Here is a 19,875-nt window from a genome sequence, read left to right on the forward strand (position 1 = left end):
TGCAACAAGACAAACAAATAGTCGTATTTTATGGTTTTGGGTTGTTTCTAATCTGTGATGATTTTGTATTAGGAAAGAATACCTGAATATTTGTAACATTAAGTATTGTATGTAGTCAACCATCTTGAATTGATATGGCAAATCAGATATAAAAGTTTTCTGTTTCACCTATTTTGCAAACCTCTGATGTCTATAAATTGCAGGTTTGTACCCAATGTGGTTTTTTTTTAACACTGTTTTTTCACTAAAGCATGTGCAAACTTCTTTTGGTGGCTTGGAGCACACAGTACAACAGGAATGTGATTATCCTCACAAATTGAAAACTTAAAACTTCTATAATACTGTACTTACTGAATCTAGAAAGGAGTGCACTTCTTCTGGGTTTGTAACACCCTTACAAAGGGTAGGTTTCCTCTTTTTTTTATTGTTGCAAAGAGACTCTTGAAGAAATGAAGTTCAGGATGTACTACGTTAACTAGGATAAACGGTACTTTCTGATCTTCCTCTCAAACCTAATTCTAGGCAGGGATTTTTGTTATGTTCATTCTAACTAGCCCGGTCAGTCAAAGGAATGAAGATAGTTATGCTTAAAGTAGTAAAAGAAAATGGTCTGTAGTAGAAGAGAAGCAGCTGGCCTCACTGACTGATTTCTTGTATAGCACAGAATGCAGTGGCCCTGAATTCTCATTGAGAGCAAGAGCGATACAAAGTGTGACTTAGGAACAAAGTTCAGATACCTTGCACCCTTACGCCCCATGAATACTATTTTAAGAACGCTCTGTTGAGAAAATATGCTTCCTCTTTATGACAGCTGTACTAGATATCTTTAAAGTAATAAGAGCTTTTTTGAAGTCCAGTGGTTAGGTAGTTCTCAGCATGTGATGGAATTGTGGTGAGGTTTTTTGTTGTTCGTTGGTGGTTTTGTTTGTTTGGGGTTTTTTTCTGTTCTGTTTTGTTTTTTCCATGCAACCCTACAAATAGACTGTCATTTAATAAAATCTTACATGCAAACATTTCAGACCCAGTTGTGCAACGGATAAAGGGAGAGGGGTTCTTCATTGCTTTGTAGATACAGAGAAATACTTTTTACATTGCTGTAGGAGCAATATGTTGGACTTCAGTGAAAGCCAGTAAATAATAAAATTAGTTTGTTTATTATTCACGAATCATCCCAAACATAGTTTCATTCTTCAGAGATTGCTCTCCCTAGGCAATTTAGTTTCTTATTTCCGCCTTTTGCGATCTTGCTATTCAGGTCCCTGTAGTTTGACTGGAGTCTCGCTAACATTGCTGAGGTTTTGTGGGTTTAGGTTCTCTTGCTACATTCTCTCTACAATACCATATACATATGTCTGTTTGCATCTGTAGATACATGTGTGTATAATAAAAAAAAACTCTGTGCATCTGAAAAAACAAGAAAAATGTTAGAGTGCTCACAGAAGGTAAAGAAATAGGCTTATTCAAATTACTCAGTTAACAATGAACAAACCTGAAAATGCTTAAATATTAAAAAATACTAGCTTAGAAGCTAAATCAGTATCCTTAGTTCTTAACTTGTTGAGCCCTCGCTACTGGACCAGAAATCTGTTTTCTTTCCTGAGGACTGGAGTGATGCATTTTACAATGTTGGGCTTATGTAAGTGATTAAGTTGTGTACTTAATCACAACTTGTGTACTAAAACAGGAAGAAGAAACCAATAGTGAATTACATGCTAAGCATAAATAATATTTCCAGAAATGTGTTTCCTGGTATTTTGAGTAGTTCGCTTGTTGTTGCATCAGCTACTCCTTTTTTATATGCATTCAAATATGCATTCAAGATAGCACCGTCTTTGTCCTTTATACTGTGCAGTATGGAGAAGTTTATCTTCTACAACTTTACCTCCAACTTCTCAAATGTTCCATTGTCTCAGTTGTACTGCAAACCTAATTATTTTTGTTTCAGATGACTTTTAAACTTATAGTGGAGGTTCCAAAGGGGAGGGTTGTATTCAGATTTACTGGCGTATCGCTCAGCATTTTACACCTAATAGCTGTAATTTTTCTTTGCCTATTACAATTCTCTGATTAACGGGGCTTTTCAGAGCTCCTAAATTACATACATCCCAAGTCTCACAATAGTTTGTATCGCTTGAAACTATGTCTAATTCTTACAGAGTTGGTTAGGTACATCTTTTTAACAGGAGTAGATTGTTGGGAGCAGAACTGGATGAATTACTGCGGCAATCAACAATAACGTATACCCTCTAGAGAAACTGTTCTAAGGCACAGAATGCAGCTGAATGTTGTTATTAATGACAGGTGCCAACACACTAAAATGTGTGTGTACTCTGCATAATACTATGAAGTTTCTTGCTTCAACCACTGAAAAAGTCCACATTTACTATCCAATGATAAAGTAACAGTTTAAAAACAACACAGAAAAAGGTCTGTTTTAACCACCACAGATGATAGTTGTTGGAAGGCACTGACATTTTAACAGCAACTGTTTTAAGATATCTTTTTGGCAATTCCACATGCATGAGTACCAGCCTTGAAAAGTGCTTCAGAAATACTCAGGCTAGCTGCAAGTTTTTACAAATTTATTTCTATTCCACTGCCTACTGGAATCCTTATCTATGATCATCTGACTGTTTTAGAATCACAGTCTGTTTTCATTATAGCTTGGCTCTCATTGTTGTCTCATATAGGTTAGGGTGTCCTGGGTTTACGCTGCCAGAACATAAGCCAACGCCGGTAGAAGGAGGAGCTTCAAAATCCCTCTTTTTTCCAGATGAAGCCATCAATAAACATCCTAGATTTAGGTAAGAGTATTTGTGGCGTGAATGAGAATTAATATTTTTCTGTGAATGAATGAGAAGCTGAATATTTTTTTGGACCTAAATAGAGGTATACTTGCAGTTTGTTTACATTACTGGAATAGATATCTATGTGGCTAGTTACTGCAGGTATCACAAGGACTTGAGCAGAGATGGTTGTGCTGACATGTATTTTCATGTGACTCAAAGTGAACTGTTAAGCTTAAGTAACCTTACATTGTAGTTCATGCCATTATGGAGCAAAAGCAACTTTATATAACAGTTCACACCATTATGGGGCACAAGGTGTTGATTATGCTACTGCAAAATTGTTTCCAGTTTGACATCCCAAGGCTGAACACTTCCACCACAGTTAATCCAGGTCTTACTCGGGTCTGTTGCAGCAACATCTCAGTGTACTCAGTGACTTCCTCTAGTTGCTCTAAAATGCAGCGTGGTGTCAGACTACTTGTACAGTCTGATAGGGATTTTCATTGTAAGGTGAGACGTGGGAGAATTAAAATATTCCTATTTAAAAACTAAGCGTGCCTTTTCACTTGCCCTTGTATTCTTCAGGTCAGTGGCCTTCTACTTCTGCCTGTTTTGTCACCATAGTGCTGTGAAGTCCATCAAAATAAGACTGACCTAGCTGAAGAAAAATTCGGTGTTGTATCCGTTATAATCTGTTTTAAACTAGGAAAAGAAGTGTCCTAAAGGAAAATGCTCAAAATAAATAGAAAGTTGACATTCTGAAACAGTGAGAATTGCTGAGAAACAACAAACATTTACATAAAGATAAATTTTCAGATATTTCAACAAACTTTTTTTTTTTCTCATAGTACACTGACCAGAAACATTCGGCACCGAAGAGGAGAGAAGGTTGTGATAAATGTGCCAAGTGAGTAAATCCGATTTATCTTTTTTCTTTTTCGAAATAATTGTTCAATCTAATACTCTGGGTTACTGAATACCTGCATTTTCCATGCAGTATTTAAAGACAAGAACACACCATCACCATTTACTGAAACATTTCCTAACGATGATGGAGAAGCAGCAAAGGCAGCTAAGCCAGACTATATATACATGGATGCTATGGGCTTTGGAATGGGAAACTGTTGTCTTCAGGTAAAATGCATCTCCTTTCAAGATGTTACTGAATGTTGTCTTGTCTAAATGCTTCCCTTTTTAAGTCTTGCCTGATGTCTAATTTTTCTAGCTTAATTCAACTGATACGTTTTCAGAATGGCAAAACAGGGAATAAAACAGCAAATTTAATCTTAGAGCTGGTAATCCAGTCTTAAAATCCAGGTTTGTTTGCTTGCGTTATGTTTATTTTCTGCCAAGATTCAAATGTAATTGGATGCCTTGCTGAAGAGGTTTCTTGAACTGGTCAAATCCCATTTGATCAAGCATCTTCTTTTGGAACTCTGGCACTTCTAAGTGTTAAAGATCATCTTCCACTGTGGTCATCTTTCAGGCATGAATAAAGGATGCTGTGGGAGCAAAAACTGAGGTGTCTTATAGGAGTGTGTGGAGGTTTTTTGGTTATTCATGTTGGGTTTTTTTCCCCTCTTCCCCATTATTAGAACAGCAAAAGCAAGGACTTGATAAGAAGTCATTGGAATATCTTTAAAAATAAGTAGCTTTGACCTTCAATGTAACTTTATTTTATTTACAAACAGTATGAACTCCTGTATAAAATTTCTCATTCTTAAATATTTTTAGCTATCTGTTAAAAAGTTGTGTTCTCCCTGCTTGTGCCATGAACCTACTGAATCCATATGGGTAGCTGCCTTCTGCTGCTGCATGCTGGGAGCTGGTTTTGCTTCTGTTTTCTGCCACTAACACATGCTCACTTTTTGTTTTCATTCACTTGCTTGAGTTACTACTATCTTACAGTGTCCTCTCTTTAAATCTAAGTGGTGAGTCTTTTGGAGTGCTTTAATTCATTCAATATCTGTTTGTTTTAAGTGTTTGTCCGTCATAGTAACCCAATGCAAGGGTTTGATGCCTTAGGTAGCAGCGATGTATTTGACTGTTGATAAAATCTGCCTGTTGCCACCACTGTCTTGGAAGCAGAGCTAGGAAGAGGCTGGTGTTTAGTCTCTAGGGGATTAAAGGAAATTCACTAAACTCTTCTTGTTTCACAGCACTGGCAGAAATAAACCCATTCAAAGCATTTCCCTTTGAGACTGAGGAACTGCAAAATCCCTTGTCACTAAGGGTGAACTAGGGAGAGTCTGAAGTAGTAAAACGTATATAATGCTGCGTGTTTTTACAAGGTGATAGGTTCGATATGGTCTGGTTTGTACCATCTGTTTCTTATTTAAGATGAATAAAAGAAATACAGCCTTACCATTCAGTCATCATATGAACTTGTTTAAACATCTATTCAATTAATTTTCATGCGGCACCATTTTACTATTCCCCATTCTTGGAATCAGTGGTCAAATTTAGTAGTCTTGCTGTCATCAAATGGAGAATGAAAACAAGGCTGGTAGGTGCTATAAGCTTTATCAACTGATATTTCTTGATAACTGACTAGAAGAAAACATGTATTCCCCACCTATTTTCTGTAAGATAGTTTGCAGTACACATATTTCCTTTTGTGTTTGTTTTTTCTGGGTTTTTTTTTTTGTTGTTTTCTCACTGTGTACAAAGTTGGTTAGGTATATTCCCAAGGTCACAGCCAATGTCCTGATGAGTTCGGGGTGGTGGGATTGGAGGCTCAGCACCTGCGAATGCTGAGCCTTGTGCTCCAGCTCCTTCTAAGGCATCGCCTCCCTCTGCCTGCGGAGCCCCTGCTCTCCACAGTCCCTGCCGTGCTACAGCCCTGCCGTTCTCCTCTCTAATGGGATGTTTGGCTAGAAACCAGGTGGAGTCCCAGATTTAATGTGATTCGGAGGGGAGGTGGATGTGGCTGTGTAGGTGTCCTGTCTACCCCCTGCCCCAAGGCAGGCTGCCCAGGAATTAGTGATCACAGAATCACAGAATCGACTGGGTTGGAAAAGACCTCAGAGATCATCGAGTCCAACCCTTGGTCCAACTCTAGTCCATTTATTAGATCATGGCACTAAGTGCCATGTCCAATCTCAGTTTAAAAACCTCCAGGGACGGTGAGTCCACCACCTCCCTGGGCAGCCATTCCAATGCCTGACCACTCTCTCTGTAAAGAATTTCTTTCTAATATCCAGCCTAAATTTCCCCTGGCAGAGTTTAAGCCCATGCCCCCTTGTCCTATTGCTAACTGCCTGGGAGAAGAGACCAATCCCCACCTGGCTATAACTTCCCTTCAGGTAGTTATAGAGAGTGATGAGGTCACCTCTAAGCCTCCTCTTCTCCAGACTAAACAATCCCAGCTCCCTCAGCCTCTCCCCATAGGTCTTATGCTCAAGTCCCTTCACCAGTCGTGTTGCTCTTCTCTGGACCCGCTCCAGCACTTCAATGTCTTTCCTGAACTGAGGGGCCCAGAACTGAACACAGTACTCCAGGTGTGGCCTCACCAATGCAGAGTACAGGGGAAGTAAGAACTCTTACTTAGCTGCTTCTGTGCAAGAGAATTAGTCTTGTCTTTTCAAAGTGTGGTTTTTATTTTTTCTTTTTTTGATAGCTTTTTGAAGGATAGACACAGAATACTGCATACCGTTTTTATGACTTGGGGTGTTTTAATGAATGTTGGCTGCAAAGCAAACACAGATTTGGGGTTTTTTGTTGTTCTTGTGTTTGGAGGGTGGGTTTGTTTGGTTTTTGTTGTTGGGGTTTTTTGGTTTGGTTTTGTATGTATATTTTTTGGTTCTTGTTTGGGGTTTACGCTTACTTGGGTTGGGCTTCAGTGGCAAACTGACAAGAATCTGTATGTTTTGTGGGACTCTGTAGTTATAATCCATGGAAGAGCAAGATCTGTGTTGGGCTGGCATTCTTCAGGATAACAAGCAGCAATGGTGATTTAGAGCTGAAGCCTCTTGTACAATGTTATGAGAGTGGTATAGGGGTACTCTCCCATCTAAGTTATCCTCTGATCTACGAATATGTAAACTCTGAAGAAGGAGAGACAGACTTTTATTCTGTGTAGTGTTTTTTAACAGTTTTGAGGTGATCAGTCCCCTTCTGCATTTTTAAAATGCATAAAGTATCAGCTTGGGAAGTCTGGGGGGTAAGGTCTGCTACTGGAAATATGTCTTGTGTTTACTGCTGCTGCTCTGAGCAAATTTCACCAAAAGTTCCAAAGAAGTTACATTTTCCAGTGGCCTGTATGCGGTAGGGCTTCCACATTGTTAATGGCTTCTGCAAATAACATTTCTTTTCCATCTTTTGCCATGTCTTGGCCTCTGATACAAGCAAAACTGGACTTTTTTAAAATAAAAGTTACAGTAGACTTGAAGACCTGTGTTTTTCGTGCTTTTGCAGGATCAAACAAAGGCATCCTGAAATGTTCTTTAAAACAAGATTAACTGTCATGTAAAACAAATGTTACATCTACAATAGTTTTTGACTGTTGTTTTAAGTAAGTAGGTTCCTGGCTCATTTCCTGAAGGTGCATTACCAACCCATGTGTATTGTAGATGTTGGCTCAGTTTTCTTTGCTTCTGGCAAGTGTTTGTATATCTAGCCTCACAGCTGAAGCATTGTGGTCTGAAATCTTTCAATGAACTTGGAAGTGGTGTGGAAAGAAGCTTGTGATATAAATACTGCTGACAGCTGGGGCAAAAGTTTGTGCAAGAATTGGGCCATGGGAGGGCAATGCAAACAAAAAACCCCACCCAAAAACAACCAACCAAAAAAACCCTGTAAAATTCTCAGGATTCAAATCTTTTTATGATATCACTGATTCTAATTCTAGGAAGACTGTGCTTGCACTATGATTATAGAAATCGTGATAGCAGTTGCACTTCTTCCAACAGGTAACATTCCAGGCTTGCAGCATTTCTGAAGCAAGATATCTCTATGATCAGCTAGCCACGATCTGCCCCATTGTGGTAAGTAATGGTCTTCCATCACATCAGCTCTTAGTTGTGCAAAAGCTAATAAATGTAAAAAAATAAAATCTAAATTAGAAAAAACTTGACTGTTACTCACAAGTGTCAGTCACTTATTAGGCTGTCACATGAGTGGTGTGATTTATTTAATGTCTGAGTGACACCGCAAAGCAGACTATGTCTGGTTTTTGTCCTGTGCCCTCCTTCCCACATGCACAAGACTCTTGTTGAATAGTTCTAGAAATATATTTGTGTCATTTTGGGGGGAAAAAAAGACAAGCTCACTCAAAATAATTTTTAATTTTTCAGCTCTTGTCTGGTGTTATGGAGGGTTTGAGTTGTTTAAATCTATCCCTTTTGTAAGCATGTGTTTATAAATAGGCGTTATCAAAATAAAGTATTGTTCTGGTGTAGGTGGTGAGCAGATCCTGCTCTGAGTGAGGTATGTTCCAGCTGTACTGCTAAGGTCCTTGGCTAAGCAAAAATAAAAAAAAATACAAAGATTACCAGGTAAACTTTTAGAGTTTGGAAGTAGGTGAGCAAAATACTTGCTGATTTGTCATAAAATTGCTTCTGCCTATATCATCATCTGTCTGTGTTCCTTAAATGCTGATCTGTAGGGATAATAGATTTGGAGAACATCAGATGGCCACTTCATTAATACTAACCCTTCATCTAGGCATTTTCTGGAGATAGCAGTTGAGAGATTTGTGGTTGTGGGGGCTTTGGCTGTATCTAAACTGAAGTACATCAGTTATTTCTAGCCAGCAAGTTTCCTTTTCCAGTGGGGTTGTATTTTGCTTTTGCTTCCTTGGCTTGTCGTTTATTTTGATATCATGCTGGTTTATTTTAGATGGCGTTGAGTGCTGCATCTCCATTCTACAGAGGCTACGTGTCCGATATTGACTGTCGCTGGGGAGTAATCTCTGCATCTGTAGATGATCGGACGCGAGAAGAGAGAGGGCTGGAGGTAAGTAATGTTAGTAGCAAATGTCTGGTATTTTTCAGACAAAAAAAAAGTTAAATCCTTTAGTATCAAATTCTGCTTGTGGTCATCAGAATTGCTGATGAGAGAATGTGGTGGCAGTCTTTGCAGTAAATATAGAAGAGATGGTGTAAACATTCACCTTGGTTGTACAGTTTATGTTAGCATATATATATTTTTAGTCAAGTGTGGAATCCCGGTAAAACTCCACTGACTCCTCTGCAGCTTGCCGAAAAGGTCCCTCTGAGATAAAACTTTCCAGTCTGTGCTTGAGCCCAAAAAGCAAGTATTGCTTTGGATTAAATAGCGGATGCTGCTGAGTAATCTAGTAGTATAAACTAGAACTGTGTGAAAAGAGACAGTTGTCAGAACTTAAGGAGTTTCTGTAAGCAGGAATTGGTGTTCAAGGCAATTACAAAATTACAGGAAATAAAATAATAATTTCTAAAAATCTACTTGAAGTATTTATTGGAATTACCCATTTTAAGAGCATCTCTGACAATGTGTGCATAGTGAAACTGTATTGGTATCTGTTGCAATAGGTATAGTAACACCTTCCAGGTACTTGGGGTAATGGTACATTACCTCAGGAAAATGTTTCCACTTTTGGAGAATTCTAGTCAATTGTGTGATGGCTGTTTTTTTGCTCAGATAAGTATATCTGCAAACAAAATAGTCATAATTCCAGGATCGCTTTCTGTTAAGCTATTTCAGACTCATGCGTTGAATAATTTTGAGGCTGTAGCGTTTTTTAAACAGGATAATAATTCTCACATAAGTGTCATTAGTGAGCAAAACTTAGGTAACATTGTTAACAAGCTGTTAAAATATTGTATTCTTAAATTATATAGCCACTGAAGAACAACCATTATAGAATCAGTAAATCCAGATATGATTCCATAGACAGTTATCTATCTGAATGTGGTGAGAAATACAATGACATTGATTTGACAATAGACAAAGATATCTACGAGCACCTAATAAAGGAAGGTAAGTGTTTGCTTCATTATGAGCAGGTTAAGAATTATGCTTGCACTGTGTGGGGTTATTTTACATTTTTCATTCTTGTTTGTTTCAATCACTGTACGTCCCTCAGAAGGACTCCTACTCAGGAAATATCTGTGTAGCGTGGTCTTGAGAGTTTTTAAAAAGTTTTTGATTGTAATGGAAACTCCCTAATTCCAGCTTGAGAAGCCCAGTGTTTGACGCATTAATCTGTTATCCTTGTGGAGAGAGCAGATCTGCTTTAGGAAACAGGGCAGAGAGGTGCATCAGAAAACAGGAAGAATGGCAGCCATGCCAATATTCAGCTGCCATTTCCAAACAAGAACTTGTTCTTTTTTTTTTTTCCTCTCTCTTTAATCATTTCCTTCCTTCCCGAAGTCATCATCTAAGCTTTTAACAGGATGTGGTGGGTTGAGGTAGCATTGCAGAGTTGGATGTTTTCAGTCTTGTAAAACAAATAGTTTCCTAGAGCCTGATTTGCTATGTCTGAATTGTTTGTTTGAATTTTCATTTTGTAGGCATTGATCACCTTTTGGCACAGCATATTGCACACTTGTTCATTCGAGACCCATTGACTTTGTTTGAGGAGAAAATACATCTAGATGATGCAAATGAATCCGACCATTTTGAGGTTGTGTCTGATTTAGAGGAATTTAATAAATATATACATAAAATTGGTTATTCTTTACAGTACTATTTAATATTAGCTAAGTTTTTTTTTCCTGAATTTTTCACTTCAACTAGTTCTTTAGCATATGACTTTGCAGGTACTAGCACATTTCTTTGCTTCATCATTTATTTAGTAGAAGGTGGTGGCTTATACTTTAAACCCAATAGAATATCAAGGGCCCAAACTATAGCTATGTATATTTGTGTTATGGGGAACTGTCTGTTTTTATGGCTTCCTAGAAACTGTTTTGCATGACATTTATGTATAAATATCTCTCTTATACAGCTTTATGAAATAATAGCTATGATAATATTAGGTCTTTTTAGTTTGGGATGCATCAATCACTCATTAAAAAAAAAAAAAAAAGTCAGCTAAATCTCAGCCCACTAGTATGTTATATGTAGTCCTGAAGCAAAACGGCATGAGAAAGTGTAACATATTTGCTCCTAGGATAGGTAGTTATACTGTGGTTTTTAGGAAGTCATGCCACTTAGTTTGGAATCACTTCTCTAACTTGATGGGCTGTCCCAAGGAAAATATTAGGACTCAAGTTATCTGCTTATTTTTCTTAGGTGGTGTTATAGAATGATGCTTATATTGATTGTGATGGATTATTTTATGTGCTTTGCAGAATATTCAGTCTACAAACTGGCAGACAATGAGGTTTAAGCCACCTCCTCCAAATTCAGATATTGGATGGAGGGTGGAATTCAGACCTATGGAGGTAAGGAAGGCATCAGCATGCACAAAAATACATTTCCTTTTAAGCAGAAAAGTACCAGGCATTCTGCCATCCAGTATCAAACCCTTCTTACTTATGCTGTGGTTTTTCCCCCGAGTTGCCAGAGGCGAGGGAAGTGGACAGCAGTGTGCAATCAGACGTGGACTGTGGGAATGTAACTGACAGGAGAATCCACTGCAGCACAGCAAATTAGGCTTGTATTAAAGCAACAGGAAACAAAGCTCCATTTAGCTTCTAGGGACTGTCTTTCTCCAGTACTTTTCCTGGTACTGACAATTCTGCTGTCATTGTTTTGTTCTTCACAAGGGCTTTTATTTTATAGCTGTCTGTTTCTGAGCTCTCTGAATTTAATCCCTTTAAAGTGGAAATTTAAAAGCTATTATGTGTTTTTAGTTACACAGAGAGCTGAAGGTGCAGGTTATTAGATGGGCTTTTGAAACGCAAGTGTGCTTTGGCACTGGATCATAGGGTGGATTTTCCTGAGGTGTGTGCGTGCATTGTGCATTTGAAGTCACCGTTCATGATTCCAGCTCGTCCTTCACCATCTCTGCTGGCAGAGCGTGTGTGAATACAAGTACCGACATGAACCTTCAAGTCAAACTGTTTTAAATTCTCCCAAATATTTATCTACTTCCATTAGTGTGTTTCCACTAAAGTGATTTAACTTCTAATTCTTTGATATCTAGGTCCAGTTAACAGACTTTGAAAATTCTGCGTATGTTGTGTTCGTGGTATTGCTAACCAGAGTGATTCTGTCATATAAACTAGATTTTCTCATTCCTTTGTCCAAGGTAGGTGTGAAAGATCAAATCTATTAGACCTAAATGCAATGTATTTGTATGAAGTCTGATTTTTATCCTCTGCAATCTAGGAACTAATATTTATGCACTTACAGAAAGTCATTTTCATCTTTCATTCTTTTTCCATCTGTACCAGTGCTTTGAATCAATTTCAACCCTACCGTATTAAGCAAATATTTTACTGCTGTCTCATGATATCAAACTTTATAGACAAATACTGTGGGAATCTCTGTGGTCCCTAACAGTGTCTGACTGCTGCAGAAGTGTTGAGAAATACCATTGTCACTGAACTGTTTTGAGACTGGGAAAGGGCATGTTTCCACCATTTTACATGTGGGGAAAATAACCTGTCAAAGTCAAAATAAAAACAAACTTAGATATGTATTTTAACATGGCTGTTGCCTATGTCTTGGGTTCTTATTCTCTGTTACGTTTGTATTTGGTGGAGTGGGAGAGGAGGAGTTCAGCATGCTTAGTGTTGCACAGTATTTGAGTGAAAACTAGTACTGCTGATTCTGGTCACAGCTGTGTAAAATGTGCTTTTTTCCTTTATCTTGTGCTCAACTGCTGAGCTGTTTGGGGTGAAACTGTCGTTGTACATCTTCCTGAGGCACCTGAACAGAACATTTCTTTTTGAATGGGTAATCCTGCAAGTCGTTTAAAAAAATGTCTTGCAGCACAACAGACTGTTGACATGCTCTATACTAGAAAATACTGCCAGTGCTGGCTATACCGTAGCAGTAGTATCCTTAGTAGTGTTCTTAATTAAATGGAGAAAAATACTGAAGTTTTAACAGTAATCATACCATAAAGTTGGAATAATTTCTAAAAAGAGGAGTTTTTTTTCCTAATGTCAGGCAGTTCAGATTCTATAAACAATGCATCACTGTAGCACTTTGAGTCCTTAATTATACTGTTATTTGGAAGACTGGAAAAGAGACTGGGTACCAAAAGAACTTCAACAGAGTTGGGGGGTTGAGGAGACATAACGTTGCTTGAGCTTTCCAAGTAAGTTGGCAGGTAATGAAACACAGAATTGCACAACCATGGGTAAGCCTGCCTCTTTCAAGTAAAATGATACGGGTTTATGGGACTAATCTCACACTAATCTTTGCTGTCTGAGTGCGGTTGTATTCCTGTCAGCTAGGACTGGAGTTCTTTTAAACTTTCAAAACAGCCTGTTGTGTAAATAGGTTTCATAATAAAAAATGAACAAAACCAGTTTTGAAAACAAAGCTTTGAAAGGTAAGAAGTGAAGATTTTTCGCATTGCTCATAATTAAAGGTCAAACAAAGAATTCAGCAAATCATATCCTCCTCCTGCAGGCAACACAGTAAAGCTAATGTCCTAAAGCTTTGTCATGTTAATTCCCTGAGAACCTGCTAATCAAAGAAATTGGACAAAATCTCCCATCCAGACAGAGCAATACTTACGTTGTTTGCAGAGTGTATGAGCAGTGCTTTGTACTTTGTAGACTTTACAAGGACCCTGCAATGCAGAAGATTTTTACTAGCAGTCTGAGTTTACCTAACTATCTAGTAGATGTTTGAGTATGGAACAGATATGATTCACATACAAAGTTACTGGAATTCTGTTTCGGAAAGTTTAATACAGCAATAACTCTTCTAACGATTTAGATTATCTTGTTAATAAGAGCAGCAAACTGTGGCTAGGGAAATGGCAATTTTCTTCTTCTGTAAATTGCATCTAAATACTCAAAATCTGCCAGATGGGATGCAACCTGTTAATCACAGCTGTTCCTGTGTTTTCATCCAAACTCAAAAGATTAGCATAGCATGTTCTAACATAATACCGCTACCTTTTCTACGGAGACCTAATTTCATAGGACGTCATCTCTTTGTGGTTCTGCTTGGGACCCCTGAACAATGAAACAAAACTTATCTCCACAGATTGGCCTTGTATGATGAAATAATAAGAAACATAGACGTTTCAACTAATGAGACCAAAATGTGAGAGTCTGGAGAGTCCTAGTTTTCTAATATGTCACAAGTCTCTGAAATACTTCTTTTGCCAGGTGGATGAAAACATGAAGATGGCCCAGAAAAGAGATGCTGTCCGGCAGGGAATGTTTTACTTCAGAAAAGAGATTTGCAAAGGTATCACAACAAGCATTCTGATTAACGCTGTTGTCGATGTTGAGTGCATCTCTTGCCTTCTAACTGCTTCTTTCTTTCCCTTTGTCACCTGTGAAGGTGGAAATGCTCTTGTGGATGGATGTGGCTCTGCACAGAACGGGACGGGCACCGACACGGAAGAGTACACCCTGATGAGCATTGATACAATTATCAATGGGAAGGTCATAGCCTCTTCTACCTGGAACACACAACCTTTCCCTTTACTCCACCCTCCCAGAGATCAGATTGAGTGTGTTTATGCTGACTCTGTTCTCTTACACAGGAAGGAGTCTTTCCTGGTTTGATCCCAATTTTAAATTCCTATCTTGAAAGCATGGAGGTGGATGTGGACACAAGGTGCACCATCCTAAACTACCTGAAGCTAATAAAAAAGAGAGCGTCTGGTACGTTTGACACTTTTGGGTATTGATTTTCCTGGCACTTTTCTACTAGGACAGTAATTGGGCTTGTTCTCTACTTCTCAGATGGGTAAAACTGGTGGCAGCTGTGCCTGTCTGGTTAAGTGTTTAATCATCGGAGCAAAGGACTGCAATGTGTTCTCTGGCTTAAATCTGTTCCTGTGTAATTCTGACTATAAATATTTGGTAATCCGTTTTAGAACTTAAATTCAGAGTAATTGATACAATTACAGCATAGGGGTAGTGTATCTCCAATTCAAGACTTCTGTTTTCAGCACCTCATACTGCTGCTTTTACCACTGTATCGTTCACTTCAGTATATGTGCAAACTACTACAATCCCCTTTGCCTGTCACTTGAGTGTTGTAAGAGTATGTGAGGCTGGGTCTGATAGCCCGGTGTTACTGGCGTGACTCCAAAGTGTTCGTAAGTTTAAAGTCTGGTATGGAAGAGCCAGGGACCTGGTCTTTAGCTCCCTGATAAGAAAGTCCTTCTGTAAGTAGCAAAACTCCTTTGAGGAAGAGCAAACCAGGCTCTTCCCCTGTCTTCCTCATGTTGCAGTGGTTTTGAAGGTAGATGGTATAAAGACTTCTTATGCTCCGTCTTAATATGCAGCAGTATGGTGAGTGCAGGCTAAACTTTTCATTCAGAACTGGATGCATAGCACAATCTGCAGCAGCTTTATACCTTTCTATACGTAAATCCCTTGTATGTCTGCCTTGCTGTAAATTTAGCTAGACAGTTAATTTTAGTCTCATAAGTAAGTCATCTTTCCCCTTCCACAGTGAAATATATTCGTTGGTTTTAAATTAAAGTGTCGCATTCCTCTTTAATTCTTGAAAATTGCTATAGGAGCTTCCAGGTAAAGACTTTTTTAAAGCTGAGGTGGAAATCAGGACTTTCTCTTACCTGGTAATTCAGTACTTTAGCAGTATTTCAGAATGGTAACAAGTTTTAATTAATTACAGCTTTCACTGTAAATTTTCTTTCCTAAGGCTGCATGTTTGTAGGAGGCTTCTGGCCCTCAGGGAGCATGGGCAGGGATTTGATGCTTGGCTTAACTAAGGGAGAGAAGAGAAACTGGCAGGAAGAAAATGTCTGAGGCACATGAGCCCTCAGGATAGCAATGCTTTTGAAATATTCCATTGTTTGTTGTTGGGGTTTTTTTCTTCAGAAGAATGCTGTTGGAAAAACAAGGAATACATAAGTCCTGTAGAGGTTTTTTCCAAGAGCTAATGACCTGAGCTCAGCCCTGTGAGGCAAGTGTTCCCCTTCCAAAGAACAACTTCGCTACCTGGTGAGAAGTCACAGGCATTGCAAAAGTCAGTTTCTGTGTTTACACAGACCGAAAAGGTGTGAGGGTGAGGTAGTAGAGTCTAAGCTTTGTATCTTAACTCAGATGAACCGAAATGATTCTTAAATGATACTTCATAAGAACCAAAATTCACATAACATAAAAGCATTCGGTATTGTGTTGCTGTGCCATTATGTTTCGTAATTGTAGCTTTGGATTATTCCAGTTTACTCTCAATCTTAAATCAAATGTTCCTGAACTGCAGTCTGTCTAGCATGAGACAAGTCCACAGAGAGTGGCCACTTTTCAGACTCCTCAAACGGTGAGCACCAGTCACTCATGAGAGTTAACTGCTGCACCATAGCTGCTGTGGCTTTAACCTTGCCCCAGTGCAGTTCACCTGTGCTTCCACCACACCTTTGCTGGCAGCACAGCTGGGTGTTGCCCTCCTGGTCTCTGGCTGGCTGGTGTGTGACTGCCACCTCTCAGTGAGACCACAGATTTGCTGGGCCGGCAGCAGCTGCTGACCATCACCAGATTTTAATGCAAGCGATGTTAAGGTAGCAGCATGAAGTGATCCTTGTCCTGGCACGGTCTCCAGGTTCCTGGCTGTCTACAGTGTGGATGCTTTCTTAGGTGGAGGTTGTGCAGTAATCGTGGTGCTTGGTGACTGCTCACAAGCATCATTTCCATGATCTGTGCCTTACCCTTCTTGAAGCAGTTACGCTTTTGGCCCCCATAAAGTCATTCAATAAGAAATGCCAAACTTTCATTACATGCTCTGTGAAGAATATAATTCATGTAGTTTTGTGTGTTTAAAGGCACTTGTTCCATCATATGCCTTTTAGTTCGTGCATTGTAGGACAATGTTTCTTTATTCACTTCTCATCAACATTCATGATCTTGCAAACTTCTACAGTATGTTGTTGCTTCCAAACTTGAAATTACCTTTGTCTTGTCTCTCCTCGCTTAGAAGTTGTCTCACACCTTTTGTCAGTCTGTGGTGCCTTTTCCCATTATTCGTATGTTCTTTGAGAGCTGCACGCCGTGTTCACATGAAGGTGCTGCAGGTTTCCACCACCACAAAGGATGGGAAGTGACTGGACTGCCTGACCACAAGGTGTCTGTGTTGGTGTGAGCCGGACTGCGCTCCCATCTCCTTCTGCACTGACAGCCTGCAGCGGCTTTTAGTCTAAAAATGTGTGTCTTTTTATGCTCTGCTCTGCTCACATCCCAGCCCCACTGATTTTCTTGCAGGGCCCCTGCTTCTCGTTGCTTTGAGAAAGTTTTCATGTGAGCTTTTAATGCCATCAACAAATAATGCTTCTTGGGTGGTGTTTTTTCTGCTCACTTCTTATGTAGAAGTATATATTCTGGCCTCTCCTTTATTTAAAACATGACTTTTGTTTTTTAAGGGACATGTTTGTTTCTAATAACCTTTTTTTATTCTGCTTTTCTTTCCTGTTGTTTTTGCAATTTTTCTGATTTCTGTTCATGTACCTCTGTTCAAAACCACTGATATCTTTAAATAGTGATGATGCTCTTTACTTCTTACTTGTGTGTTCCTCCTTGCTTTCCTTAATTTGATTCTTCCTGCTTTTTATAATATTCTTAAACCAAACATTTCTGTAGTGGAAGCCCTTGACTCTTCCCACTCCTAGAAGGAAGCTGAGGTTCCAGTAGCAATGAAAATTTTGCTATGCTCGTCGAGCATCCCATCAGCCTACCCAAATGTCAAGGTAGACAGAAGCAAGCTGGCACCTGAGTTGGATGGATCAGCTTCAAAATTATTTTAGACATATGTAATTGTTGTAGTGGTGCCTGTTGATTTGCCTCTGTTAAACGGCATGTTTAAGACCTCTTGCTATACAAGCTGTTGGTAACACCTGTTCTAGTAGCTGCTTTTCTCTGTGCTGTCTCATTACAACATCTCAAAGTTTGAAGATTGCACTAGACACATGGGTTTTAGACTACCAGCAATATGTCAGCTTAATTGTGCCTGCAGGTTAGCCATATTTTATATATATATATATATATATATATATATATGTATAGGAATGTGTTTCTCATGAAAGCAAGGACTATTCATTGATTGTATATGTAATGTATGCAACTTTGGATGTCATCCTGCTAAATGAGATGTATAAAATGTGAAACTTGACTTCCCCTTGCCCACAGGAGAACTAATGACAGTTGCTCGATGGATGAGGGAATTTATCGCCCAGCATCCAGACTACAAGCAAGATAGCGTGATAACTGATGAAATGAATTACAGCCTTATTTGGAGATGCAACCAAATCGCACAAGGCCAGGCAGAGTGTCCTGAACTGTTGGGGGTAGGATTTAATAAGAAACAAAGTGGAAATAAAACTGGCTCTTTGTAATGAATGAATGTTTCTTAAATAACAGAAAGTTTAAGCCTTTTAGCCAAGCACTAGCAAAGATACTGTGAATCTGGTACAGTTTCATGGTGTGAAAACCAAAACAGGGATACTGCACTATAAAAATGGGCCAATTTGTCTAAATATTCATTTAAGGCATCCTAAAATGGGCATATTCTTATTGTTAAGGTTTATACAATATACATGTAAATAGTAAAATATTTTTATGATTAACATCAATGTATTTTAATAACATTGTATCTAAAGTTATTGTGAATTAGCTTGTAACTTTTTTTATGCTTATTCTAGAAAGAAAAATCGTCCTGAACACCTTTGTAAATGTAATGGTACTTGTATATTATATGCATTCCAGTTACTGGATGTTTACTGTAATTTTTTTAACCTGGAATGTGCTAAGCAATCTACCTTATTGTGTAACAACAACAAAAATCTTACAGACCTACCTGAATCGCAGATACTTCTTGCTTCCATTTGGGTTTTGAAAGTATATAAGAACAGATAAATGCATGTGCATCCTATTTGGTAATATTTATAGCAGTTTCTCAGTTGCCACAAGACCTGCATCTACTCATAAGTTGTAAAACTCAAAGGAACAAATCTGTCTTTATTCAGATAACCCAAGTCTGCCTGTCTGCAGGTGCATCATTATTTTTTCCCCTCTGAAGTAAATTTCTACACTATCACAGTTCAGAAATTTGCCTGATAATTTAAAAAAAAAAAAGCAGTAAGAGGGAAGAGGTGGTGGAAGAGAGGAGGGACTGAGAGCTGAGCAGGAAGATCTTTCCAAAGGAACCAGAGAGCCCCGCTCTGGACTTCAGCACTCCTGAACTGCTCCGTCTCCCACATTTCTGCAGTTCCCACAGTCGACAGTGGCTGTGGCACAAAACCAAGGACCTGCCCATTCTTCCTAAAGGCTGAGTTTATCATTCATTATTATAAATATTTTTGTCAGCATGATTATTTCCTATAAGGCACTTCATGTAGATAGCTGAGGTACCTACATAGCCATAGGTATGGACAACTTAATCCCCTCTAGAAAATAGTTACGAAGAAAACATGGAATGCACTAATCCTTTGAACTAGGAGCCAGTGCTGGGAGTGACTGTAAAGTATTTAAAATTTAGCCATTGCAATTGTAAATAAAGCAAACTTAAGGGACCTTCTTGATGTAGCTTAACAGACTACTAGAAGTGAATTGCGTTTTGGGTAGATAATGCAAAGCTTAATGCAAGCATATATAAATATCTAAGGTGTAATGTTTTGGTTTTTTGAAAAAAAAACAAACAACTAATGGAGAAACTGCAATGAAGAGGTGCACTAAGCAGCAGCTTTTATGTACTGACATTAGACTTTGTTCTGTGTTCACAGGTGTGCTTTAGAGAATAAAAAAATGCTTTCTTTTTCTGTGGTGGTGAATTTGTTTTAATTGAGATGTAGGCATATGCTAATTTAGTTTCTGTAACAAGGAAATAAAAAATAAAATTTGCAGTACTTTTTGGTCACTTGCATGACTTGAACCCACATTTTCAGATTTAAAAAGGAGGAGTTTATGTATGTGGCAAGTACAGCTCATCCAGACTCACTTTGTTCACAGGGGAACTTTTCAGGAATAATGGCAAGTTGTCTGCCCCTCCTGCAACAGAGAAGTCT

The 19,875-nt window shown here is 38.7% G+C and overlaps 1 protein-coding gene across 3 annotated transcripts in view; it reads left to right on the forward strand.

The window, feature by feature from the left end:
• The window catches only part of GCLC (glutamate-cysteine ligase catalytic subunit), a 34,948-nt gene extending 15,436 nt beyond the window's left edge, over positions 1-19,512 (forward strand). For 2 of the 3 annotated variants that reach the window (XM_082047815.1, XM_082047816.1), the window contains 13 exons: positions 2,691-2,804; positions 3,638-3,696; positions 3,787-3,923; positions 7,700-7,774; positions 8,628-8,744; positions 9,611-9,749; positions 10,283-10,395; positions 11,066-11,158; positions 11,863-11,967; positions 14,012-14,093; positions 14,190-14,293; positions 14,395-14,515; positions 18,002-19,512. In XM_082047815.1, the coding sequence (XP_081903941.1) occupies positions 2,691-2,804; positions 3,638-3,696; positions 3,787-3,923; positions 7,700-7,774; positions 8,628-8,744; positions 9,611-9,749; positions 10,283-10,395; positions 11,066-11,158; positions 11,863-11,967; positions 14,012-14,093; positions 14,190-14,293; positions 14,395-14,515; positions 18,002-18,207 (1,465 nt within the window). In that variant the 3' untranslated portion in view covers positions 18,208-19,512. The remainder of the gene's footprint in view (positions 1-2,690; positions 2,805-3,637; positions 3,697-3,786; positions 3,924-7,699; positions 7,775-8,627; positions 8,745-9,610; positions 9,750-10,282; positions 10,396-11,065; positions 11,159-11,862; positions 11,968-14,011; positions 14,094-14,189; positions 14,294-14,394; positions 14,516-18,001) is intronic. The other variant, XM_082047817.1, reaches the window with a different exon arrangement.
• The last annotated feature ends 363 nt before the right edge of the window (positions 19,513-19,875 follow it).

This window comes from Streptopelia decaocto (assembly GCF_964273445.1).
Source record: "Streptopelia decaocto genome assembly, chromosome: 3".
Lineage (NCBI taxonomy): Eukaryota > Metazoa > Chordata > Aves > Columbiformes > Columbidae > Streptopelia > Streptopelia decaocto.